The sequence below is a fragment of the Rhinopithecus bieti genome, unplaced genomic scaffold, assembly GCF_001698545.2.
Source record: "Rhinopithecus bieti isolate Rb0 unplaced genomic scaffold, ASM169854v2 scaffold_9981, whole genome shotgun sequence".
NCBI classification, from domain to species: Eukaryota; Metazoa; Chordata; class Mammalia; order Primates; family Cercopithecidae; genus Rhinopithecus; species Rhinopithecus bieti.
Genome location: NW_016806838.1, coordinates 942,582 through 963,288, shown reverse-complemented (window position 1 = coordinate 963,288; position 20,707 = coordinate 942,582). Strand labels below are relative to the sequence as shown.

General features: G+C 45.1%; 1 protein-coding gene and 1 long non-coding RNA gene across 3 annotated transcripts in view; one reads left to right on the top strand and one right to left on the bottom strand.

Annotated features, from left to right (window-relative positions):
• Positions 1 to 5,188, top strand: part of LOC108533433 (uncharacterized) — a 27,221-nt gene extending 22,033 nt beyond the window's left edge. The window contains exons 3-4 of the long non-coding RNA XR_001886733.1: positions 4,084 to 4,165; positions 4,942 to 5,188. This is a non-coding gene — a long non-coding RNA (uncharacterized LOC108533433). The remainder of the gene's footprint in view (positions 1 to 4,083; positions 4,166 to 4,941) is intronic.
• Positions 1 to 20,350, bottom strand: part of LOC108533432 (CLIC family member 5) — a 113,975-nt gene extending 93,625 nt beyond the window's left edge. The window contains exon 1 of one of the 2 annotated variants that reach the window (XM_017878091.1): positions 19,908 to 20,350. In XM_017878091.1, coding sequence (XP_017733580.1) covers positions 19,908 to 19,970 — 63 coding nt within the window. In that variant the 5' untranslated portion in view covers positions 19,971 to 20,350. The remainder of the gene's footprint in view (positions 1 to 19,907) is intronic. The other variant, XM_017878089.1, reaches the window with a different exon arrangement.
• Between the last annotated feature and the right edge of the window lie 357 nt (positions 20,351 to 20,707).

Below are 20,707 nucleotides of genomic sequence, written 5' to 3'. Positions count from 1 at the left end.
AAAAAAAAAAAAAAAAAAAAAAAAAAATCCGTTTATGGGAAACTCACCACCTTTCTCAAGATATCCCATTGCTCTGTTGGGGAAGTTTTATTTTAAGAAAGTTCTTTGATGTGTTAAGCTAAAGTTGGCTTCTCCACTTAAAATCTTAAAATCAACCCTCAGCTTTTTTCTTGAGATTGACACAAATAAGTCAAATCATTTCTCCATGTGGTTGACTAAAGGCAGGGCTCATGGTCAGCAGATATCCCCACCAAGACCACATCTCCAGTGAAGCCTGATCAAATGGGAATTCAACAGGCTGAGGGTAAGGATAACAGTTAACTGTCTTACATGTTGTTACTCAAGTAGTGAATGACATGAGTATTAAACTGGGCATTTATTTGCCTATCGATGATAGACTGGATAAAGAAAATGTGGTACATATACACCATGGAATACCATGCAGTCATAAAAATGAATGAGATCGCGTCTTTTGCAGGGACATGGATGAAGCTGAAAGCCATTGTCCTCAGCAAACTAACACAGGAACAGAAAACCAAACACTGCACGTTCTCACTCATAAGTGGGAGCTGAGCAATGAGATCACATGGACACAGGGAGGGGAACAACGCACACCAGGGCCTGTTGCGGGGTGAGGGGTGAGGGGAGGGAACTCAGAGGATGGGTCAGTAGTTGCAGCAAACCACCATGGCATACGTATACCTATGGAACAAACCTGCACATTCTGCACATGTATCCGGGACTTAAAGTAAAAAATAAAAATTAAAAAAAAATTGGCCATGTATTACCCAACGCCATGTCTCAAGAGTGGTGACAGAAGCAGATAAATCTGGGCAAGTAAAGGAAGTTAACTGGGCATAGTGTCCATGGACCCACAGAGGGTGCCAAGCGCCTACACCTTCGACCTCCCTCCAACCACTGCTGAAGCTTCCTTCACACTTCCTATCCTCGACACTTGGTCACAATTAGGTCTGCTCTTGCCCTCACCCATTCACTCTCTCACCAGAAAATAATTAAAGGGAACTAATATATATATAATATATTATGTATATTATATACATTATATATCATATACATTAGAACTATAATGATATATATATCAGCCTTTTCCTTTTTAAATTTTCATATAAATTTGGGACATGTATAGTGAACAGGTTCTGTTAGTATATTCTCAATATTCAAGCCTACTATAGTATTCAGGAAAAGGGATGGGAAGAAAGAAATTAAAGAAAGCATTTTAAAAAAACAAAACTCAAGGTAGCCAGGGAACACTGTTCCTTCACCCCCAGACACCAGGCAGACCACATTGGCCCCTTTGGTCACTCTTTAGGAGAGATGATAGGTTGGGAACATGTATAAGCTGTGTGGCCTTCAACAAGCCACTTAATCATTAGTGCCTCAGTTTCCTCATCTATACAATCCTAATAATAGTATTTAATACATAGAGTTGTGGGGATTAAATGATAAATTCACATAAAGCTATTAGAACACTCATAGTAAGCATTTAGTCAATGTTAGCTGTTATTACTACTGTTCTTTTCCCTTGAAGGAGGCTTTCAGAAATTTTTATAACTTGATTTCACTCAGTGAGAAGCCTTCACTTGGGTAACAGAAGAGAGGATGGAGAGGGAGGAGAAAGAATTCACAGTGTGATCTGCTTTACACAGGCCTCCCAAGGCTGGCCCAGCAACCCAGATGATTCTGTGTTCATATAAGCCCTACCTACAATACTGGATTGACATTTCTGTTTTCTCTATTACAAGCATCCTAAATAATTTACTGAAGTTGTAAAATAAATCTTTGGTGCTAAATATCCTAATGAGACATTTAGATGCCCTCAAATTAGGTATTACAATTAATATCATAGGATCTATAAGACTCAAAAGAAAATTCCATTTATAATTTTTTTTCTAAAGAAATAATAATCTGAGACTGGATAAAGAAAATGTGGTACATATACACCATGGAATACTATGCAGCCATAAAAAGGAATGAGATGAAGTCCTTTGCAGGTACATGGAAGCTCAAAGTCATTAACCTCAGCAAACTAACACAGAAACAGAAAACCAAACACCATGTGTTCTCACTTATAAGTGGGAGCTGAACAATGAGAACACATGGACACAGGAAGGGGAACAACACACACACACTGGGGCCTGTTGGGGGCTGGGGTAGGTGGAGGGAGAGCATTAGGGAAAATAGCTAACACATGCTGGGCTTCATACCCAGGTGATGGGTTGATAGGTGCAGCAAACCACCATGGCACAGGTTTACCTATGTAACAAACCTGCACATCCTGCACATGTACCCCAGAACTAAAAAAAAGAAAGAAAAGAAAAGAAATAATGATCTGGGCTCTTTGTTGCAAACCACAGAACTCACACTTTAGCTAAATTAAGCAAAAGAGAAATGGGGTTAGAAAGCCAGTTCTTGGCTTCTGCCTTGAAGATGCTGAGCCTAAGAAGCATGTTCAAATGGCACCGGGTAGCAATGAAGTAGGACAAACGTCTACTACATACGTCAGCAACAAAATCCATTAAAAAATACTCCCCAAATACAAACATATGAATAGTGGGCAAAAGTGCCCTTTATTATTACTTGTTGGCATAAGAAAGAACCAATTTCCTGCCAGATCGTGGCATTTGAGACTATGGAAAAAGGCCTGGAACATGAGGAAGTTAGGCACGCACACACACACAATGAAAGTGGCTAATGTGAAAGTTAACCAAAGTAACTTAACCAAAGCCAGAGACTATAAGTAGATTCCATGAGTTTATACAATCTGAATTAAGGCCAGGACCCAGCAGGCCCAGGAATGTGGTTCCATCTGTTTCATGGTTGAAAAATTCCCCAGAGAGGCCAAGTGTCTTGATCAAGGGTGTAGGGGAGTCAAGAGCAGAAACTGCCCCGAGTGTTTACCATTAGGAATGCGTGACCTCATAAGACAGTATTCTCCTTTTTCAGGTAATCTGTCCTTGGGAGTGGTTGTCTGGGGCCTCACAGAATGGCTTTCCTGTTTGAGTGGCTTGGCTGTCTCACCTGGTGTGCAAAATTGGTTTGGAAATGAGCTAATCATTATATTTTTCACATGGTGTCATCCTGGGAAGACCTGCTGTGAGTTCCCACTAGGGAAGACTAGCTACCTTCCCATAGGCAGGTGGCTATGTCCTAGCACACAGATGTTAGGATGCTGCTCAGAGGAGCAGCATGTGTCAGCAGCACGTGGCTTGGCAGGAGCCAGGAGGCTAAGCAATAAATATTAAGGGAATGTTTTGTCAGAATAGCACCCCAAGTGCAGGGGAAGTGAGAGAAGGCATAGTGGTAGAATCAGGGAATGAGTTCTGCCTTCATCCAGATCTCCCACATGAGGACTTGGGTCTGCAACCACAGAAACCTTTCTATGGACCTGGCAACAAAGTCCTAAGCCTCAGCCCCTGTGAATATTTCAACACATGCAGGATAGGAATATTAAAAACCTGGATTCACATCAGAATGTTCTCCAAGTAATTCAGAGTGTTTCATTTTACAACTCAGCCCCGAGGTTGCCAGATCTCAGTGCTTCATGGAATGGACAGTGACAGGTGAATATGGCAACTCTCACTGAAGGCAGCTCCTCCAACCTAATCACCATTTACAGCAAAGGCCAAACCCACAGCTCCAGGCATCATGCCACATTCAGTTCAACTCCTTCTTAGTGGGGTACCTAGGTCAGGGGTCAACCCACACCTGTTTTTGTAGATGAGGTGTTACTAGAACACAGGTATGTCCATTTGTTTACATATTGTCTACAGCTGCTTTTATACTACAATGGCATAGTTGGGTAGCTGCAACAGAGACTGTATAGCCTTTAAGGTCTAAGACATTCACCCTGTGACTCTTTACAGAGAACATTTGCTGACCTCAACCTAGGCTACGGGAGCTCCAAGGCCCTTCACCAAGTATACTGTAAACTCCCTGAGAGCAGAGTCTTTTTGGAACCTCCCATGGGACCTTACACAGTGAGGTACACAGGAGAATCAAAGAATCAACTTTTAGAGCTGAAAGGGACCTCGGGTATCATTTTATCCAATCCTTTTATTTTAGAGATGAAGAAACCCAAGCTGCCAGTCGAAAATAACAGAATGGCAGAAAGCAGAACCAAAAATCAAGTTTCCTGAACTCCACGGTAATGCTCTATTACTTGACAATTGGTGAATATAAAATAAATGCAAAGATGGGTATGGATTTACACAGCAATATCATTTGCTGGGTACATAGTGTGTGCCAAATACTATGTGGATGTGGCTATTTCAGTTTTGGACCTCAAATCTCAGGAGAAAAGTGTATTCATATAATATGAATTATATGAATGCATATTATATATATACATAAAATGTATATGTGTATCCTGTATATTATATGTGTGTGTATACAGTTGACTCTTGCAAAACACAAGTTTGAACTGCACAGACCCACTTATACATGGATAAGTATAAGTGAATCTTCCACCTCTGTCACCCCTGAGAGAATAAGGCCAACCCCTTCTCTTCCTCCTCCTCCTCCTCCTACTCAGCCTACTCAATGTGAAGATGAGGAGGATGAAGACTTATGATAACCCACTTCCATTTAATGAATAGTAAATCTATTTTCTCTTCCTTATGGTTTTCTTAATAACATTTTTGTTTATCCCCTTACTGTATTGTAAGAATACCATATATAATGCATACAACCTACAAAATGTGTGTTGCTTATTCATGTTATCAGTAAGGCTTCCCATCAGTAGTAGGCTATTAGTAGTCAAGATTTTAGGAAGTCAAAAGTTATGCATGGATTTTCAACTTGTATGGAGGGGTTGGTGTCCCTAACTCCTATGTTGTTTGGAGGTTAACTGTATATACATAATACACACACATACTGTGTATGTCTGTGTAATAATAAGATGGTGCACATGCTCTTTTGAAGGAGACAGCCACCATGAGGGGAGGATCCATCTGATTTGTGACTTCAGGATCAACCGTTTTCAGTTGTTAACACCTGTTCATCTGAACCCAGCTGATGGGAAGTCAGTACCAATCCCAAGGAGCAGAGCCATGACACAGATTGTCTTTGTCTTCCATCCCCGGTGTATTGGTTCGTTCTCATGCTGCTATGAAGAAATACCCAAGACTGGGTAATTTACAAAGAAAAGAGGTTTAATTGACTCACTGTTCTGCATGGCTGGGGAGACCTCAGGAAACTTTCAATCATGGCAGAAGACACCTCTTCACAGGGCAGCAGGAGAGAGTATGAGTGACAGCAGGAGAAACGCCAGATGCTTATAAAACCATCAGACTTGTGAGACTCAATTACTATCACGAGAACAGCATGGGGGAAACCACCCCCAAGATTCAATTACCTCCCACTGGATCTCTCCCTTGACACATGGGGATTATTACAATTCGAGGTGAGATTTGGGAGGGGACACAGAGCCAAACCATATCACAGGGTCTCTTTTTCCAGCTCTTCATTGACCATCCCCCATGTCACAAACCTCTTATCAACTAGGTGCATCTGATAACCACTCTTTGAAATAAAGCCTGGGTATTCCTTCACTCCACAGTGTTCACCAACAAGCCATTCCCTTAGAGAGGCATTTTTCTCCCACTCTGGAATGAAAGGTGCCTCGCCCTAGTTAGAGCAATTATTGGCACACAGATGGAAAATTTTTTCTGAGGAGTGTTAGGCCTAGATAAGCCTCTTATCAATCTTTAGGGTGACCTAAACTGGGAGAGGAACCAAAAGAGATAGTCCATGGTTTTTCTCCAGCAGTGTCCTTACTCTCCTGGGGGAGGTGGGTACCAAGAGAAGGTCTTGGGGTCTTGCCAGGGTGGAGAGCCTGGTGTTCCTCTATCACCTGCTCTGGAATCTGACCTGGCAACAGATCTATGGGAGAGAGAGAAGAGGTGGATGGCTTTATCCCCTTTCTCTGTCTGAGCTTAGCTGGGCCTCTCCCCTCATGTTGCACACTTGAATTGAACCCCAACTTCTTCCCTGCCTGTGCTGCCAAACTCTGCTCAGTGTCTTCCTGATACCATGTCCCTTGGCTTAGAGCTCCCATAGCCTCATTCTTGCCCTCCCCTTACAGTCCTTCCAAATGCCCAGTGGCTGCCACTTTCCCAGACCCCCAGGCTGCAAGTTCTGCCAGGGCCCAACTGACTTCCCCCACAAGACCCAGGGCCTGGCACCTGGTAGACTTCAGTAAACAGTTGCCACATGGGAAAGTGCATTTCAAGCACCTTGACTTTGTTATTATTGTCTTTAATTATGAACATACATTAAAGGGTTTTGGAGTTAGTCAGACCTGGCTTTGAACCCCAACTCTGCCACTTTCCATGGGACCCTGAGCAAAACACCTAACCTTTCAGAAGCCAGATTTTGCATGTAAAACAATCACAATATATCTAAAGGAGTAGGGATACTAGATTAAACAGAGTGTCACCATGATGTCTGGTGCATGGAAGAGAGATGCTCTACAAATTGTATCTATTATAATCCTTCCCTGATCCTGCTACCCTTGAGCATGCCAGGTGTCTCAGAATGACTCGGAGAGTCCTAGCAGTGAGGCTGGACACTCCGCCCCTCCCCCGCCAAGGAGTAAACTCAACTCAGCAGCAGCTTTATTCTCACCCCTGCTTTCAGTCTATGTGGTACTACAACAGCCTAACTTGTCTGGGCCTTGAGAAGGAATGAAGCTGCTAGAATCCTGCGAGGACTTGATGGAATCCACCGAATTCCATGGACAATATTATAAAATTTTTTAGATTTATTGCTATATCTCACCTTTATAGTGCCTGGCGAATAGTCTGTATTTTTTTTTTTATTCCCCTTTTTTTTGCTGGGGGGAATTTTTTTTTTTTTTTTTTTTTTTTTTTTTTTTTTTTTTTTTTTTTTTTTTTTATTGTGGGACTCTGCCATACATATCTGTAAATGAGTCTAGGTCTTAGTAATGGAAGAAGAGTCGACTGGAATAGACATAAGATTTCTCTCAAGTCAAGGGCTTCATCCTTTCAAAGATGATTTTCAAAGCTTACTCTAGAATCCCGACTGACGCACTTGGGCCAATGCCACCTCTTGGGCAAACTGGCCAGGGGACAAAATCTGCTCTTGGTGGCCACCCCCACAATGCACAATGGGTACACTTTTTTTTCTCAGTGGCATGCGATACTCCTGATCTCTCTTACCTGCTTCCTTCTGGTCCTCTTCCTTCTGCCTAATGACCTGATAAAGTAATCCCAGCTAATGTGTCAGCTGGGGCTACTGCATCCATAGGTAGCCCACTATGAGTAGCATATGTATATTGTTTAAAGGACCTCTAAGAAACATTCCTTAATCCAAAGGCGTTGATCAAAGAATGGGAGTTCATGTCACTATGGCAGAGAAGTGGGAAGGAGACTCTAGAACAGGTGGGTCTTTAGGCAGCTCTGACTCACCCTATCTGGTAATTGCCCTGCTTGCTTAAGTGTTGGAATCTGACCTTGACCTTGGACTATTCATTGCCATCTGTGGAGAATTAAAGAAAGGCAAAACCTTGGTCATCTCACTCTTACTCACCATTGGAAAAATGCTTTCTGATTTAGTGCAGCAATTTCTCCTTATTAAGCTACAAGGGGCTGGGTAAAATGAGGCAGGAAAGAGCACAGATTCTGATGCCAGGGGATGAAGTTTGAAGCCAGGCTCTACAATGTTCTAGCTCTGTGCATTTATCCAGAGGGGACTCAGTCTGACCTTCAGCTTCCTCATCTGTAAATTGGGAATAGTACCAAGACCATGGAATTCAAGGAATCGGTGTAACTAAGGTGTTCAGAATAGCAGTTAGCCACTGTTGCTGTTATTCAGTTTCCAAACTGATTCTCTGACTTCTGAAAATGCAGAGACACCACTCATGGGATCAAAGAGGATTGGAGTTTGAAGACTGGTTTTTCTGTATCATAAACCACTTCAGTATTCCTCTGTCTCACCTACCCTTTGCCCTCTTCCATTCCCACTATCTCTTTCCCAACATTCTCCTCTTCAAGAACCTTATACTTTGAGGATGGGGATGAGTAGCTTTGCAAAAACACCACCACCAACAACAACAAAACAGTAAACAAGGCTGCAACTGTTTGTATAATTCCACGGGCCATGGAGCAGAACCTAAGGCTAAAGGTCACTATATAAAATGACTGAGGTGCGATATATCTCAGAGTGACCTGAAAGCAGCAGAAGACCACTTGCCTACCAAATCTCTCCTACATTTGAATGTCACAGGGCTTTAAATTTCCACTGTTAGACTCACCCTTGTGGATTTTGGATACTCCCACGGGCCCTGGTTAGGTTAAGGACAGTGTTCCCTTAACTAGGCTGGGCACAAGAATCACTGGCAGCACTTGTTAAATTGCAGATATCTGGGACCTCCTTCCCTGAAGACACTGATTCATACATTTGGGCTGGAGTTTAGAAAATGCCCCAGGTGCTTCTTATGCTTGTACAAGACTGGGAAACCCTGTTCTGGTGGAGAGTGGTCAGGTATGGAGTCCGGATCTCCATGTTTCTAAGTTTGTACAGAGGAACCCATCATGCAGCCCCTGACAAGTCACCTGGTATGTGAGAGGATTAACTATCTTCCTTCCTTAAAGGATAAGAGACTCAGAAATGCTTCAAAAAACTGTATGCACACAGAAGGAACCATTTTAACAGAATATGGGAAATAACGTTGGGAAAAGGAATGCAAGAATAGCTTCAATATCAGGTGGAAGCCATTGAAGTTGATCTAGCAGATGGGGAATAGATGTGATAAAGGGGAAGATTCTTCTTTAGGAAGATTAAGTGGACAGTATTAAGCATGGTGGACAAGAGGTGAGAGAGGCTGCAGGTGGGATGCCAGCTTGTAATAGGAAACAAGAATACATAACTTAGTTTCTATGGTAGAGACTAGCTCCAAACCTGCCTCCTTTCTCTCCTTGGAACACAGTTAGATGACACTCCCCAGCTTCTCCTACACAGAGGAATAGCCACAGGATTGAGCTCTGGACTATGGAAAGTGGGTGGAAGTGATTCAACAACGCAAACCTACCATGCTGTCCTCCAACTTCAATCTTCCCTGTGCTGGCTGAGGGTAGAGAGCCCAGTAGAGGAGTTGGCAGTCCCGTAGGGTGGCAGAACTACAGTGTGCAGGGAGGCCACTCACCAAACACTGCATTGAGCTACTGTGTGAACAAGTTGGCAGGTTGCTGTTTCAGCAGTTGGCCTATACTGACCAGGACAGTGCCTGACATATGAACAGTGAAGACTGTAGTTTGCAAAAGGAGTTCATGTTTCTTATCCTATTTGACTTCATAATAATAATCCTGCCACACAGATCAGATCCCTGTTATAGTCACAAAGTACCTGAATGAGGAAAGGCCACATAACTTTCCCCACACAGCTCCCCTCTCCCTGAGCCTGCCCAGAACCCTCAATTCCACAAGAAAAACCTGAGGCATTTGTGACAAAGGGCCACGGACATATGGCTCCTTTGGTTTCAGGGGCAAATTTCAAAGACACTGCTGTCTCTAGATTTTATGCTATGACTATAAAATGCCGCAGAGAGCAAATGTGCAAATGAATAAAAGGCAGGTGAGACGGCCCCTCGCCTTCACCCTCGGTGTTGACGGGGCCCATGCACTCTGACAGCATTAGGAAGCAGAAGTGGACATTGACAGGAGAGGAGCCTTGGGCTGGATCAAGAAACCTCTATCTGTTGCCATGACAACCTCCCAAATTGAATGTTTAAGAGAGTAACTGGGACATGGTGTTTACTTCGTCTCTATTCTAGGTAATGGGTTCCCAGTTGGACTCCATTCATTGCACATCCTCCCCTCCTTCCCCTTTTGTGTTATTTCTCCTCCAGTCGGACACTTGTTTCTTTTCCCGCTTACTATAGATTAATGTTAAACAAAAGTGGAAAAGAAACCATCAACCCAAGGTCCATAGAGGTTGATATAGGATGTCGGGTAACCAGCACCAAACTTCGACACCAAAGCCGGTGGGTAACCCAAGACGTGCTGCAAAGGCCTCCCACGCCAAAACACGCCTCCTCAGATGCAGGGCCAGGCACACCATGTTTAGATAATTAAGCACTTCCTTCTTAAACTACGGTTGCTCCATAGGCAGGTAGGGGCACAGCAATCTTCCACTTTATAAACAAAAGTCTGGATCCCCCAGCTGCTGTCAGAGATGCTTCATGATACGATCTGTTAGAGTCTGAATGTTGGTGTCCCCCCAGAATTCTTATGTTAAAATTTCATCTCTAAGGTGATGGCATTAGCAGGTGTGGGCTTTTGGAGGTGATTAGGTCACCAGGGCAGAGCCCTCGCAAATGGGATTAGTGTCCTCATGAGGGGCTGAAGAGAATAGAGTTCTCCTCCTTCACCATGTGAGAACCCAGTGAGAAGGTGCCAGCTATGAACCAAATAGTGGCCCTCACCAGACACCAAATCTGCTGGTGTGCTGATATACTCCCCAGCCTCCAGGACTGTGAGAAATACATTTCTGTTGTTTATAAGCTACCTAGTTCATGGTATTTTGTCATAGCAGCTCAAACAGATTAGGACAGAGCCCTTATATATATATATATTTTCACTCACATACACAGAGTCTTGCCCTGTCGTCCAGCCTGGAGTGCAATGACGTGATCTCGGCCCACTGCAGCTTCCACCTCCCTGGTTCAAGTGATTCTCCTGCCTCAGCCTCCTAAGTAGTTGGGAAAACAGGCGTGTGCCACCATTCCCAGCTTATTTTTTTGTATCTTTAGTAGAGACGGGGGTTTCACCATATTGGCCAGGCTGGTCTCAAACTCTTGACCTCGTGATCCGCACACCTCGGCCTCCCAAAATGCTGGGATGGCAGACATGAGCCACCGCGCCTGGCCCCTTACTTATATTTTTATCTGCCTTCCTGATATCCATTCACACCCTCTTCACCACAACCAAGCAGAGCTCTGAGTTTTCCAGGACACATCTGGGCTTGTCTTGCTTCTGAGCCATTGTTCATATGACTTCCTTCGCCTAGGACATTGCATTTATTTCCTACCTCTTATTGCTTGATCACCTTGGCTAACTCCTCATGTGTCTCATTCCTCCGTCTCAAATGACATTACATTTCTTTTTTTAACTTTTTTTTTTTTTTTTTTTTTTTTTTTTTTGAGACAGAGTCTTGCTCTGTCACCAGGCTGGAGTGCAGTGGTGCAAACTCAGCTCTCTGCAACCTCCACCTCCCGGGTTCAAGTGATTCCCCTGCCTCAGTCTCCTGAGTAGCTGGGACTATAGGTGCGTGCCACCATGCCTGGCTAATTTTTTGTATTTTAGTAGAGATGGTGTTTCACCATGTTGGCCAGGATGGTCTCGATCTCCTGACGTGATCCGCCCGCCTCAGCCTCCCGAAGTGCTGAGATTACAGTCGTCGTGAGCCACCGTGCCCAGCCCCCAAAGACATTTCTTAAAGCATGGCCTTATTTCTGTACTTCTTCTCCATGCTCCCTCCTCTGGGGAACTTCCTCTGTCAACTGTAGCTCCGAGCAAAAGTTCAGATAAACATCCCTAGTCCTGACCCCCTCTGATCCTCAGCTCTGATTCTCCAGCATTCTAAGGAACATCTGCACGGGACTGACCTGCCAGTACTTCAAATTAAACCATTCCAAATCCAAATGATTTTCATGAACAGCAACTCCCTTCCTCACAGGATATATAGGCTTTCAGAGTTAAAAGGAAACTTAAAGCTCAGTTTGTCTGTACTCTTCAATTGACAATATCTTAGACAGTAATGGTCAAGCCCATCAAAGATATCACCGTTCTTGATGTGGACAGTAATCTATCCAGGGGTGAATGTACCAGGAAATTGCTGAGTCTTCGGTGTTGGTGCCCTTAATACACAGTATTTGCACAGGCTTCTTCCAAGGCATGCACCTAATTTTGTATTCACTTCTCTATTCCACAACACACTCTGTCTTTCGGCCCTTGTTTGGACTCATGTGGCCTCATGATGGGACCACTGGGATAGCCTCCTCACTGACTTCTGCCTCAGGGCTCTCCTTATTCCAACATGGTCACAGTGAATGCAGCCCTAATAGCAATGGCAAAAACAGCAGCAGCTCACATTTTATCTCACTACTCTTCCGTAAACCCACATAGCATGTACCCCAAAATGTTAAGATTGTGAACTTATCTCATCAGAGAAGGTCAGACTGGATGACTTCTAGAAGCTTTTCCAAATAATAAATTCTGTGGTTTTATGAATGTTGATCTCATTTTATGGAAAAATAGACTTAATCTTAAAGCAAGTCACGCAACCAGTGTGTGGCAGACCTGGAATCCAGGTCTTCTTTCTTCCGTATTTTTTTTTTTTCATTTGCACAAATTTCTGGGGTATATGAGCAATTTTGTTACATGCATAGATTATGTAGTGGTAAAGTCAGGACTTTTAGGGTATCCATCATACTTTGAGTTCATTGATCTTCCCACTAAAGCACAAAGTCCGGCTATGAATCTTTCTAAAAATAACCCAAATCAATCTCCTATTGTGTGTAGACACTTTCAGTTACTCCCCGCTACTTACAAGGGAGCAGATACCACTTACCTCCCATTCAAGGCCCCCTCCTTCCGCTGTTGTTGGCTCTTTTGCTGTCCTATTTCCAGTTGCTCCTTCCATATACCACTTGCTTCAGCCAACCCCACGTACCCATAAGCTCTGAGCATCCTCATCTCCACACCTTTGCTGGACCTGACGTGGTTGCTCACTTTTGGTCACCTCTGAATCCTGATCATTCTTCAAGACATAACTCAGGTCCCACCCTACCCAAAGCTGGGCCTGGAGGCACCATTTGGGCCACACTGGTCCCACCATATGCATGACTCATTTCATTCCTGTCCCTCATGTACCAATGCTGCTTGTTTGCCTTGCACTCCTCAGTGGCACCCTCATGAGCTGCTGGGAGCCCGTCTTCTTCTCTGATCTCCCCCAGCCCCCTCCAGCCTTCACAGAGCCTGGCACAGAGTAGGTGCTCTGTAAGTATTTTCATATATTGATTGATTGATTATCTTTTATCCCCTAACTCCCTATATTCTTTATCTTACTATCTCCTTCATGCATTGCCTTTTAAAATTATGTGTCACTCCTATATAATAAAAAATATACAAAGGAAGAAAAGAAAAATTACAAAAGAAAGGTCAAAATCATTACTTTCCTCCCTTTTCTGGTTTATCTGAGGTCAATCTGGAGTGATTCATGTGAACCAGCATATTGTCTCGGCCTCCTCCATCCTGTGAAATGCTTGTTTCAAGTAGGGGCTGGACCATATTTTGTCCTTTTGATGCTCCACTGAGTAGTTCAGCCCTATTTACTTATGGTTTGCACCAGTGGTTCTTAGTCGTTGATGAGCTTCAGAATCACCAGCATACAGATGCCTGGGCCTCACCCCACCCTCCTAAATCTGAATCTCTGTAGGCAGGACCTGGGCAGGTACAAGTGAAGAAGGCATGTGCAGTGACTCTTTCATGCCTCAAAGGCTGAGAACCACTAGCCTACCCGTGGTTAACCTCCAGTGCTACCATAAAGGGGTTTCAAAGACTCTTCCAATGCCAGCAGAGGTAGAGAGAACTTCTAGAAGTTAACAACTCCATTTCTTTTTACAAGGAAGAACTCATTTCAGTTCAGACAGTAGGCTATTTATCTTATTTGTCCTTAAAGAATTTCACATCTCAGAACTAAGATACTTCTTGAAAGGAAAGACACATTTCCAAAGCAGGTTGTCATTTAGGGAACTGGAAGAGAAATGCCCCTGACTGTTGGAGCTGACCCCTCAGAACACAAGCAGTGTTAGATTTAAGACACCCTCGGTAGAGAGAGCCCTTTACAGACCTACATCTTAGGAAACTCATGCTTAACCACTTTACTTCCTTACTCTCTCTAGTTCCTCCAGTCTTGACAACACATACAACTCAGGATGTGTTCTGGGTAATAGCTTTTTAATAGATACCAGAGACCGAGAGCCTACAACGCTTTCCTCATAATACTGAGAGATAATATTTGTGCGTGTGTGAGTATTTTTGATGAGAGCACCTATGGCTATGCATAGCTGGAAGGTTGTTGAGGAGGGGGTAGGAAAATCTGCAAAGAGAACCAGGGATCCTCTTGAAAACAAAGAGGATCCTGTACCCTGTCCCGGCTACCAGGAGCTTTGGGGAAGCAGTTATGTAGGAGCTTTCTTAGATGAGGGAGCAACTGACAGGAGGAATCAACTTCCCTTCAATTTGAAGAACCCAATGGGTCAGGGATCTGCACCCACCCCGCAGTCAGGCCAACCACATTACTCCAGACATGGGCTCTAGTGGGCTCCAGCTTGTGGAGCAGCGGTCCAGTCCGAAGCAGTCAGATCCAGTGATGGCTGCACTGTATTTCAGCTGCCATTGGTCTGCAGCAATGAGACATACTGCTTGTGTTCTCAGGGGTCAGCTCCAACAATCGGGAACATTTATCTTCCAGTTACCTGACTGACCTGCTTTGGAAACTTATATTTTCTTTCAAGAAGTATCTTGGTTCTGAGATGTGAGATTCAACCGGTAGGACTGAGCCTCTGACTTCTTGCAAACATCAAGGGAGGGAGGCCCAAGGGCTTTACCTTTACTTATTGGGCTACATGGAGTCTACAGAGAAAGTCTTACTAATAGCCCAGATCCATACCCAGCTCGAAATGCGCACACCAACTCCGTGAGAGATGTGCTGCTGCTATTATCATTGCACTGGTTAAAAAAAAAACAAAATCTGTGGTCCAGAGAGGTCAAGCAGCCCATCCTGGCCAACACACTGGTGAACCACAGCCTGACACCAAAGTCTCACTCTTCCACCACATCTCTTGCCACTACTAACATGGGCCCAGCAGCTGACAACTCAAAGGGAACCAAGAATGAGAAGTTTTTGACCTAACTGACTGTCTAAATTGACAGACACTTTGTCTTGCATGGAGGGGGCCAATAAACGCCCAAAGAGACAGCACAAGTCATCAGGGAGGCAGGAGCTGATACCACTGGCAGTGGGCATCAGCCTCTGCAGACCCAGTTCTCACTCCCACCACGCTTTGATGCACTTCAGATATGCATCATATAACCCTTGAGGCTAGCACTCCAGGGACATGTTACCAGGAGAAGAAGCACTCACTGCCATAGCAGGGCAGACAAATTTGTGTATTGCATTATTGACTACAGATCAAAACCTGGAGATAGTGGGAAAGAAAAACACAGTAGCTTAACATGATGAAGGGAACTTTAAAAACCTAGTGAGCTCATGCTTAGGCAAGCTGCCCAAGGTGACCAGGCAGTCACAGCAGCTCAGGGACCTAGAGGCGACACCACAAGATCTCATCCTATCTGTTCTAGACGTCAGATGACCACACCACGAGTCACCACAACTTGTATTGCACCCTGCACCACTCAGAACTTTTTGGGCCACTCAATAAATGAAATAACTAGTCATTTCCATCAGACAATTAGCAGGACTCTGTTTTATTTCCCACATGCTGAACTGATGATTATTTGACTAGACCAACCCTATACACGATTGTTCTGGAGTCCTGTGGATAGGGCTTAATAGTTTGTCAGCATCTGTTAACTGGGCACCGATTGGATGCTAGATTTCTATCAACAACACTCCTGACTGTGATGCCCTGAGGCTGTTAGAAGTTCTGGACATTTAATCAGCATTAGCAAGGCCACCTATGTCAGCGGTGGCAGAAGCTGCCTGTTATTGGACATGCCTCTGATTATGACTCAGTGACTCTCCACCAGGGCTGCACACTGGGGTCACCTGAGAGTGGATATGAAAATACTGTTTCAGGGTCCTACGCACAGAGACACTGATGTAATCGCCTTGGGGAGCAAATTACCATCAGAAGTTTTAAAATCTCTCTCAATGGTTTGAATAGGTAGCGAAGGCTGAGAACCACTGGTTTCTGTTGAAACCTCAGTTCCTGGCGCAAGAGACATTCGTGGCGAGTTTGCCTGTATCATAGTCACTTCTGGGGTCCTGGGGTGAGACTGGGAGTGGAGGAAGCAATGAAAATGGGTGGAATGCCTTGATCTAACCTACACAGCACATCCTGTGTTTGTCTTTTCAATTTGCTTTCTGTTTTGCTTTTACTTCCTTGCTCTATTTCTTTCAATAAACCACACTCACTGCCATTATCTCTAGCCTGTTGTCCTCCCCTTATGATCAAAGTCCAAGCTACGTATGATCTCATTTACTCTCAAAATATCCCTGCAAATGAGGAAGGAGCCAAGCCTTTGTTTCCCAAGGCAAATCAGAGACGTGCACATCCAGAAAGGTTCAGTCTGCCATGGGACTCATAACATTATTCAAGTCAGTGTGTTTATAGCAATTTTCAACTTACAACGTGTTTTCACCTATATGCTCCCTTGTAATCCTCACAGCAAATCTACAATGACAGTATATTCATAACCAGAGTGACCACATGTCCTGATTTGCTCCCAAACTATCCCGGGTTATACCTGTGGCTCCAGCCTAATTATTGATATCGTCCCCTTTTCACTCTCAAAAACGTCTAGGTTTGGACAATAAATTATATGGTCTCCTTATTTATAATATGCTCTTGTTTTAAGAGGGGACCAGTGAGTCTCCTGAAAGTTAAATAATTTGTTAAGGGTCATTTAGCTAATTAGAAGCAGAGGCAAGACTTGAACTCAGGTACTGTGTCTCCAAATCCCTGCCCCATCCACAGGTATTATGGGACATTAGAATCAGAGTTGATGTGATCTAACATTTCTTATTGTAGAAACTAAAAATGTGGGGAAATAATCTCTTAAAAGCCACTGTTAGAATGTTCCCCGAAAGGGAATACTTGGAGTACATAGCAGAAATGGGTTAGTCTCCTTGGAAGCATTCTGTGAACACATTGGAATGGATTAATAACATAAATAATTGTCATCATGATGGCACTTGAAAGCCTAACTTGGCAAAATAAGGTACTAGGCCTGACATAAAGGTGTTAGGAAAAGAGCAAGAAATTCAGAGTCTAAACTGCTAGATTTGAGGACTGGATCTGAATGCTATCTGCTGTCTACCTTTAGGCATTTCACCTACTCTCTGTGAGCACATGTATTGTTCAACAGAACAGGGGAAATCATCATTCTTAGTTCCCTGGGCTGTTACAAGAAGAGCAAACTGCAGCTCATCAAGTGCTCTGACAGCGAGTCTCATGAGGTCCCCGTGAATCCAGTTTATTCGTTTTCTTTATCTCTCACATGAGTGAATCAAACCTTATACAGTTGCTGAGGATCAAATGAGATAAGGTATTTGAACATACTTTTTATGTCCTAATATGCTGCAATCTTTCCTTATTCTTATCATCGTTATCAGCAGTAGTAGTAAGAGATAAGGACTATCAATTGACATGGGAGACAATTACATGTCCTTGTGAAACTCACTGGGTGACTGTGATTTAGAGTGGTACACCCAGTGGAAACAAGAGGTTGGGAGGTCCTTCCAAGGGGTTGTTGAAAATGGCCAAGTCATGACTATAACTGAGTGGAACCCACCCTGCTTGGAAGTCTTCATAGAAACCAACCCACTCCGCCCTGCAGAAAGCGCTTCAGTTACCTGACACCGTCAACAAGACCTTTTTTTTATGGGGAATCATGTACTTCAGAGAAGCTCCAAACTTTGGAAAAGTGTGATTCTGTCCACAATGACATCACTTCCCTCAAATGACACAGTTCAAGTAAGGCCTGGGCAGCATCTTTCTTTCACAATATTTCTAGCCTTTATTTGTCCCATTTACTTGTAAATGAGAATTGCTAACCTGAAGCTCAAAAAAAAAAAAAAAAAAAATGAGGTTGAGGGAGGGGTCAAAACAACTTTCATACCTGATGTTTTGATCTCCCCATCAATCTGGTTTTTGAGGTAGCCATGAAGGCCTGCCTGGTTCTCATGGATTGATTTCCTTTAGGGAAAAAACAAATGACAACACAATCATTTTAGAATTCTTTGGGGAATGCTGCAAATTGTGCAGTAAGGTTTTTATATAAATGGAGAGACTCTCCAACACTGCCAACAAGAAAATTCCAAAGGTGCAGGTAGAATTGGTCTCCACACCTAGGAGTGGGGCAAAGGGCTCCTTTGGCTCTAAAGAACCAATTTGTGTTTCAAATATCTTTCAGGAACTTGACACCTTGAAACTCCCTACTCTCAGGGAATCTGAGTAAGTCCTAGAATCGCTTTCTTCAAGGAGAGCAGCAAGACTCTGTTAAAGCTCTCCCTGTTCACTCCCTAGGCCCCAGGCCTGGCCACTGGGGTTCAGAACACCCCCTGCTGCCCTAGGGTCCAACATTGCCCAGCATCAGATGAGACATGATCTCCTTTATTACCTGGGTCTGCCAATAGACCTGGAAATCCTTCCTGGGGCGGGGGTAGGGGGAGTCCCAGAAACCAAAGGAGCAGACAGGGACCACAGTGGGAAGAGAACAGGCTGAAGAAAGCAAGTGTCACTAAATGTCAGGTGTAAGTTTGAAAAATAAACACGAAGAATGTAAAATTCAGCAGAAGAAATTTAACACACCTTTGTGGTAGCCTGGGACAATGGAGACAGATCATGTACCAAGTGTAAAGTAAGTCACAGTTCATTTTTATATATTTTAGGAGTCAGAAAGTACCAAGGACCGTGGATTGTTATCACGGTATACGTAGATCTCATACTTTCTACAAACATCTATTTAATTAGCTTGTAGAAAGGGTTTTTGGGGCAAAATAACATTTTCCCAATTCCGGGGAATATTTATGCCTTTTAAATTCTGCCAGGAGGCCCCTGACAGGCGCCAGTGACTCTTCCCTTCTCAGCGATCTGCATATTTCTCGGGAAACTTTGCACTGGGAGAGTTTTCCCCCTTTGTGAAAGGTCTTGGCGCCCAGGCAGTCCCCGACTTCCCCTCCCCCAAGTCCTGGCGACTGTTTCTGCTCAGCCCTGGAGGCTACTCTCCCGCAGCCTCAGGTTTCCCTACTTCTGCAGCGTCGGCACCAAGGGCTGATCAAATGTTTCTTTCTCCTTACACCGGCGGACCAGGAAACGGTGCCGCGGCCTCCCCTCCATCCTTCCTCCTACAGGTTGCAAATAAAGTACAGCAGCTCTGACATTAGGCAGTTTCTGTCCAGGTAGCAAGGCGACTTCATTTAAATTTGCATTGTGCTCCTTCATCCCTGTCTGCATCAGGTTGAAGGATAGGCTCTCCGTACTACCAAACGCCTAACATTTCCTCGATACTGCCTTGAAAAATTATGATTATGACAAAAATAATAACGTCGGAGAACGGAGAGCTTGTTTTCTGCTTTGCAAGTCACCAAGCAAGGAAACACTTTTGTCTCCTTGGCTTTTATTTTAGGATCTCTGAGCAAAAGAGAGAAAGGGAATTTTACGAAATGTATTTTCGCTTTGCCAAAGATAATTGTGTCAATAACGTTTCTCTCCCATCCCTCCCCTCCTCCCATTTTGGAGGAAAGGTTCACGGGTCCAGCCAGGTTTCTGCTGCATCCCGACACCTGGAGACATCTTTCAGGACCAGCCCGAATCGCGCCCGGGCAGGGCTCTGGACTCGGACTCGCAGCGGTGACAGCGGAGGCCGGGGCGGGGATTGACAAACTGCAGGTCAACTCTCCGAGAAGATAGCCACCTGCCGGAACCTGCCTTCCTCCATTCCCCCCAGGAGCCTCGCAGCGGAGCGCTGGCCTGCGCAAAGGCCACGGGGGAGCGCAGGGCTCCGCGCCGCCCTCCTGGGAGGGTCCGAAGTCCAGTGCACCCCGCGCTCTGGTGCGTGAGCCCGGCGGGAGACGCGGCAGGTGCGGCAGGTGCTGCGGAAGCCTGGACTCCGACCTACCTTCACGAAGAGCTCGATCTCGGGGTCCCTGTCGTCCCCGTTAGCTGTCGCCGAGTCTGTCATGCCGTTGGCGCCCGGGGCCACCGTCCCGGGCCGGGGAGGCGCCACCTCTGCAGCGCCCGGGCCAGCACTCTGCGCTCCTGCCGCTGCCCAGCGGGGCCCTTCTTCAGGGCGGTGTTTAATTTTTCATAAAACCATCTATTTCTCCAGCCCTGGCAGCGGGGTCTGAGAGATCAGTGTCCCAGGTGCTTACAAGAAAAGGAGAGAAGCCGGGAGGAGGCAGGGGGCCACGGTGAAAGCCGGGTTAAGGGGATGACAACAGGTCCTGGGAGCAACAAGTGCCGGGCTGCCCGGAGGTGTCACAGGATCCGCGACTGTCAGCGATCCGGCCGCCGCCAACGCGCCCAAAATAGCCGACGGCTGCAGGGCGGGGTCAGCCGGGCGGGGACGCGGCGGGGACACCCCGGGAGCTCCGGCCTGGGCCGGGCCACGGCCCCCGCCCCAAGACCCCGCAGGGCAGGAGGCGGGGACAGAGCTGGCCCTGGCAAAGCCACATGTCCTGGGGGCTGATAATGAGGGGGAGGCAGAGAGAGTCGAGGAGAAGGGGAAGGGGAAGAGGAAGGGGAAAAGGGAAGGGGAAGGAAGAGAGGAGACGGCTCTCAAGTCTTCTGTTTCTTTAATAAAGCGTCAGCTTCTTCGAGTTACTCCACTACCAGCGTTACCCACTTGGAAAGCCCTTCCTGTCTTAGCGATGCTCAGAACCCCCACCAAAAGGGGCACTTGCCATCCTTGGCCTGAGC